This window comes from Notothenia coriiceps, unplaced genomic scaffold (genome assembly GCF_000735185.1).
Source record: "Notothenia coriiceps isolate Sejong01 unplaced genomic scaffold, NC01 NC01_scaffold00019353, whole genome shotgun sequence".
Taxonomy (NCBI): domain Eukaryota; kingdom Metazoa; phylum Chordata; class Actinopteri; order Perciformes; family Nototheniidae; genus Notothenia; species Notothenia coriiceps.
In genome coordinates, this window is record NW_011352054.1 from 683,752 (window position 1) to 690,237 (window position 6,486).

Here is a 6,486-nt window from a genome sequence, read left to right on the forward strand (position 1 = left end):
CCTGACTCATGTGACCTCAGATGGTCTGGTAGCCGGCGTGGCTCCTCTTCCGGCCGATGAGGTACGCCAGCAGCACGATGAGGACGAGACCCGCGAGAGCCGCTCCGACGATGATGGGGATCAACATGTCGTCTTCATCCAACTGGCACTCCTCAGCTGGGGGGGGGAACGCCAGAGAGGACAGATTAGAGCAAAACCCGGGAAATCATCCAGTTTGAAGCTTCTTAAAGCACAAGTGATTAGTTAATTTACATATATACAAATGCAACGTTTAAAAGTAACGTATTTTTTTTAAATCGTATTGCTGAAAACTTATTATTGCAATGTCTGTTTTTTCCAATATGGTGAAGCGCTAATTTGTACATTTGAAGGACTGAAATGAGAAAGTGCAAAAAAATATTTGTTGTCACTTAAACTCATAATCATGATCTCAATATTCAGGGTTCATACACTTTTTCACCAATGATTCTCAATGACTTTTCCAGGACCTTTACCTCATTTTCCATGACCAAAAAAAAAATGACTCTTTCTCAGCGTTACCACTGAAAATGGTTTATTTGAACATGGAACAGGAAAATAAGTTCTGCATATGAAACATGTTGTGCCTATCTAAAACATACTTAGCTTCTCAAGCTAAGTATCAAGCAACTCAAATCTCTCACCAGCAAAATACCTCGTCAGTTAAATGCCATTTTACGTTTCATTACGATACAGTATGTATTATCATTATAGTATTACTATTTCGGAGGTTAGATAAAATATAAATTATATTTGATGCAACTTTGGTTACATTTCCATGACTTTGGGAAAAATATTGTTTTCCATAACTTTTCCAGGGCCTGGAATTAGCATTTTGAATTTCCATGACTTTTCCAGGTTTTTAATGACCGTAACAACCCTGAATATTGATCAAATAATTGTGATCATAATGTTTGCCTTAATCACACAGATAAAGATACAATACATGTATTGTTTCATATTGTTTGTATGACTAGATTCCAGAGATCGCTGCGTATGATTGTTTTTGCCGTTTGTGATCCAAACATTTACAAGAGCTTTGTCACAAAAGTTCACATTATACAAAAGAAAAAGATGGATGTTATCATATCAAAAATCTATCCAACAAAAAGGTCAGCTCTAATCCATATGTGTTGGTGAAGTGAATTCAATAATATTAATAAATCCTTTCATTTAAATTGCGAATTTTGTTTGTGGATGTTTAATCTTAGGTGTGATAGAGTTATAGAATATAACATGCAAAGCTACATTTGAGAGCGTCTGTAGTTGTACCTGCTCCAAACTGATCTCCTGAGACGCCGAAGGGCTGCACCTGCACCTGGAAGGTGTTGATGGACAGATCCGGGGACACGGTCAGAGTCTGCTGCTCACGACACATGTAGGAGAACCCCAGGGTGCCGCGCAGGAAGTCCAGACTGCTGTTATCAGCCGAGACGGGCTCTATGGGACCAAACAGAGCAGAGTGATTACAGAGGAAGATGTGTTCAGTAAAACTAAAAGAATACAGAGGTGACACAAAACCAGGAAAACCACTAATCTTTTTCTGGAACAAGTTTTGTCCACTTGGCCTTTTGCCTCGCTATATGTGTGTTTTTCAGGGCCATTTTGTATCATCTTGGATGTGTGTTTACAATCTGACATCTGGTCGCTGGGTTTTTAATTAAGGGATGTTGGACTCCAAGAACACTGCCACACATTAGTAGTGGGTTATCAGTGATTATTGCAAGGGATATGTTTGTATTTGTCAATAACCTCAAGGCCCTGACACGCCAAACTGACACCAAAGAACACGTCCCAAGGACCCGATTGTTGTGTCGCCTCACGTCTGCTGCGTCTTGGCCAAACAGTCGCACTGGAACACAGCGCAAAGACTTCAGCCGACGGCCAAGTAGCACGTACGCACTGCGCATGCGTGAGTGGCAATAACTGTCCTTACCAGCAGGCGGCGGTAGTGTGTATTCTCAATTCAAAAGAGGCAACCGGAAGACAGACTGCGTGATATATACAAACAACAAATAGCGTGCGTTCCATTTTCACTCTCGTCCGTCACAGACTGTTTCACATAACGACTTATAATCGAACACATGTTTAGTGCGGGACTGGAAAATGAGAAATAATAGCCGTCTGTGTGTGCCTTCTTCACTTCCGTTTCGCTTCTCATGCACTGATTCGCTAAGCTGAACAGCCAATCAGAGTGACAGCCTCCCGATTCAAACATGTTGAATCGGCGACAGGACGCTCATCGACGGCCAGACGAAATCGGCTCGGTGTGTCAGGACCTTTAAGGAAACTCAACTGATTGTGCCTTTGATGAAATGTTTCACTACCTTGCATAGAGAATTAAAAGGTGGCTGCTTTGTTCAAGACATAACAATCTTGTTTGATCAAATTTTAAAAAAATGCAGAATCGCTTCTGGGCTAAGTGAAAAATAGACAAGACAACGATGTTACAGACAGAATAAAGAACGGCGGCAGGAGACCAAAGATGAGCCGAGGAGTTACAGATCAACTCGCTTTACAGTTACCAGGCGACAGCTGAAGTTCAAACAGGAAGGAAATGTTAATGCCCTCTGTGAATGATTTATTGTCTTATTTAACAAGTTCATTTTGGACATTAGTAGAATTGGTACAATGCTAGAAATTATCCTAACTCGAAGTCTACACATTTGAATTTGTAATTGCGTCTTCATTAGTGAATTGTTTGCTCAGTCGACTCATATCCATCTACAGGGCACTCCTGTGTCTTCTTTCCATCTCATTTACATTATTTTAACACCAAATCACGGCCTGTTATTGAGTGACAAGGCAGAGTAGGTTTCTGTTTGGATTTATTTTCCAAGGTCCTAAGAGTAATCACGTAAATGAAAGAACAATCTCCAAAAACTGACCACAGGATTGGTTTGACATTATGTGATAAAAGGTGAAATACTGCAAGGTTTAAGTGCACTCACCTTTCATGTCTGGCCAGGCTGCAGACAGAGACACGTTACTCAGGTGGTACTTATTGGACGTAGTATTCTGGAGAGAAAAGCAACAGCAAAAAAAAATCAGCTACACCGCAGTGAAGTGAGTTTACCTCAGGCTCCAACTGCCATCTAGTGGCTGTTTCATGAAATACAAGAGATGTTATACAGCATGTTGTGAGGCAGGAGTGACCCACCAGGGAGAAGAAGAAGGTGAGGTTGGTCTTCTCTGAATCGGTTGAGAGTCGCAGGGAGGCGGTGTCTGCGTCACATGATCCAGAGGACTTTGTCACATTCGGCTGGAGGTTCACAATATTCCGCACAGTCTGTAAAAAAAAAACATTTAGCATTTGGAACCAGTTAATGTGGCTGAATTCAGAGAGCTGTTTGGGGGTTTATATTTAGGCACCTTATTCTGGGACACGGAGTTGAAGGTGATGTTGAGCTGGAGACCCATGGAGGCCAGTAAACAGGCCGTCCCGTTGCTGCTGTTCACCACATAGATACCCTTCTCAGGTCTCATGGGCTCCTTGTGCGGGGCAGCCGTCGTCTGAGCAGCAGCATAACCCTGGAGCAGGACGCCAGCTGCAAGAAGGCTTCAGTTCAATTTACGATTTTCAGAGGTGCAATGTGTTCAATGCTAGATACATAATTAAAACGAGACTTTATGAGAGCCCTTTAGGTATTAGATATCAAAGCCGACGCAAGTACAAATGTCTATCTTGCACGTATATTTGGTAGCTCAAATTTCAAGGATTAAACCAGCAGTAAGTGATTTGTGCATTTAACCAAAGAAAACACTTGGATTTGAACACAACACCCTTTTAAAAGCTATCGTTGATGTTATATAGTGTGACATAAAGAGGTGTAAGAAGATCTTTTACACAAGTAAAAGTAGCATTGTTAACATATAAAGTATTGTATTCAAAATTGTACTCAAGTAAAAAGTACAAAAGTATTGGCATTAAAGTATACTTCAAGTACAAGTTCTAATTTCCCAGTATGGCCCATTTCAGATCTAAAAATATTACATTTTTGTATTGTATCATTCTTTTTAATGCATTGATGTCAATGTTAACTTGGTAAAGGTGGGGGTTATTTAAATAACTTGCTATACTGCTGGGTACCTTAAAAACACATTATGATTTATTGGTTGATTTATATTCTGTATTATAAATCCATACCTGCAAAGTAGCGAGTTACTTAATGTAATGAAGTGAACGTTTGAAGTAGCATATGTGAAAATACACAAAATGGTACTTTGTTACTTTACACTATTGCTGACAGATAAGCTCCCATAGTTTGAACTCAGTTTGAGTTCATCCGCAGACTGAGCTGAGACTGACGCCTTTACTTGCGCCAAAACAACAGAGAGAGACGTGAACGCATCATTAAACAGTCGATCATGTAACGTTAGTATAAACCGTATATAACATTTATACAATTCTGCAACCAAAATCAAAGTTAACTGACATATGTAGGCCTGACAAATCAGCTGCTTGTTTGATCTTTGACTGATCTGGTTTTATTACATTTTAAATCCTTATAAAACACAGAAAACGTTGCTTTTCACTATCTAGTTGAGGAGAGTTTATATAGTGACCTTGGCTAAACGTCAGCTAACATTATGGAACAGGAATGTGACGTCATCAAACAATAACCGTTACTGTTTTGCTCGCCCGGTTAACGTAGTAAACGATGATAGAAAATAAATGGGCCAATACTCACCTAAAATCAACTGTAACGTTACTCCCAGCCACCATGACTGAACAGCACCGATCTGAGTCATGCTTCTCTCTTCGGTAACACTCCAGTTGCTTCTCAGGGACACAAACAACAAGACGCGGCTAACTGGCTAGCTTAGCAAGATGTTGTACTAGCTAAGCTAACGTTAGCGTAACAACAACAGCAAAGGGTGAAATAATACTCAAGCGCACTGGATTTACTAAGATGATAAAGCTCTGGTTCTGGTAACAAAAACACTGACGTTTCTGGCACCACGTTTAAACTTTGTATGGTGTATATTTGCTAGCTGAGAGGTTAATTTAGCTCGCCTTTTAACACTTTATCACCGCAGCTTCAGCCCAAACTGACATCAGTGTCATGTGACGGGCTTTAAAAAACCCAGAAAGTCACGTGATGCACAGCAGCCACATGTTAAGAGTTAAAGGATTAGTCACGCCTTTTAAAGTCTCAGACGACAATGTCATGCATTATGAGTGGTGGAAAGTGTATTTGCTGAGCGGAAGTGCGTTTTCGAGGTACTATTCTGTATTTTGTAAAAATGTTTGTTGGTTAAATATGTCACTTTTTATTGTTTTAATTCATGCCCCTTATATTTTACTATTCCCTTTTTTATCTTTGTGTAGTGATCAATAAAACATATATTTTTATATAACCATTTATGTAAATCCCACATATTTGTTTTATTTAACCTTATTTATGTATTTTGTACTATGCTGTATTATATTAAATGTATGCTTTACACATTTTGTTCTACTAAATGCATTTTTGGAGGATACCTGTTACAAAAATTGATGGACAGTTGCATTTACTAAAGTAGATGCTGTATTTAAGTACCATTTTAAGTTACCTTATGCCACTACACTCACTGAACTAAAACAAATAAGAGACTAATATTGTTATTTGAATCACATTAATTTGTTTTGTATTTTCACCCTACTTTGCAGATAACGGCTACATAAAAACTGCAAGGTTTGTCCGATAAATATAAATGTGATTGCAATCATCATTGTTTATCTAGCTGTTGTGAGCGGGTCAGTTTTGTTTTGTATTGTTAACTTCACTGTGTCCCTCAATCAAACCCACTAGATTTATCTATCTGGCCAACTCACAGGCTCCAGAAGCTTGAATGTGGGCGTCTAATTAAAGGCCCCGGAGGTCAGATCCCAGTCTAAAGTCCCTGGACATTTCACACACCAGTGTCAAAATAAAGTCTCCTCTCTGTGCAACCTGACCCGACCTCACTTGTCTGCCTGATAGCTCAATAATTTCCTAACAGATCAGTGTGATTATGCCAGTTGAGACAGACGCGACCCTTTGAAAGAGGCAGAGGCAGAGGCAACCTCTTCCTTTACACAGACACACACTAACATTTAAGTACCATATGGGGTCAACTTATCCGTGGACCCTTTGAACACACTGTCCCTTAAACAGACTGTAGCCGGCTCCAATCAATCTTTCTGCAGTTTGCCAATGTTATTGTGTTAACCAACAGCCACATGTTTTACTTTATGATCTGTACAATCTGATTTCTACTCTCTGCTTGATAAGGTGTGGTTTACAGGCCAGTGACAAATGCTGAACTTTTAGAAGTTGCTCATCCCTTGAAGTACCTTAGAGAACTGTAGCAATATGTCTCTTAAGGTCCAGAGGATAAAGGAACCCAATTCACCTAAAGTCAAAATACATATTCTTTTGCATAACATTGTTTTCTATTTTATAAACTAGTACAGCTTTAATTTCACAATGTATAATACTAACC

At 39.6% G+C, this 6,486-nt stretch overlaps 1 protein-coding gene across 1 annotated transcript; it reads right to left on the reverse strand.

Moving 5' to 3' along the window:
- Positions 1-6: 6 nt before the first annotated feature.
- lamp1b (lysosomal associated membrane protein 1b) lies at positions 7-5,106 on the reverse strand. The gene is made up of 6 exons (XM_010778677.1): positions 4,710-5,106; positions 3,391-3,566; positions 3,179-3,307; positions 2,970-3,036; positions 1,291-1,458; positions 7-156 (listed from the first exon to the last, which is right to left on the reverse strand). The coding sequence occupies exons 1-6, from the start codon at positions 4,768-4,770 to the stop codon at positions 17-19; spliced, it is 741 nt and encodes a 246-aa protein (XP_010776979.1). The 5' UTR covers positions 4,771-5,106; the 3' UTR covers positions 7-16.
- Between the last annotated feature and the right edge of the window lie 1,380 nt (positions 5,107-6,486).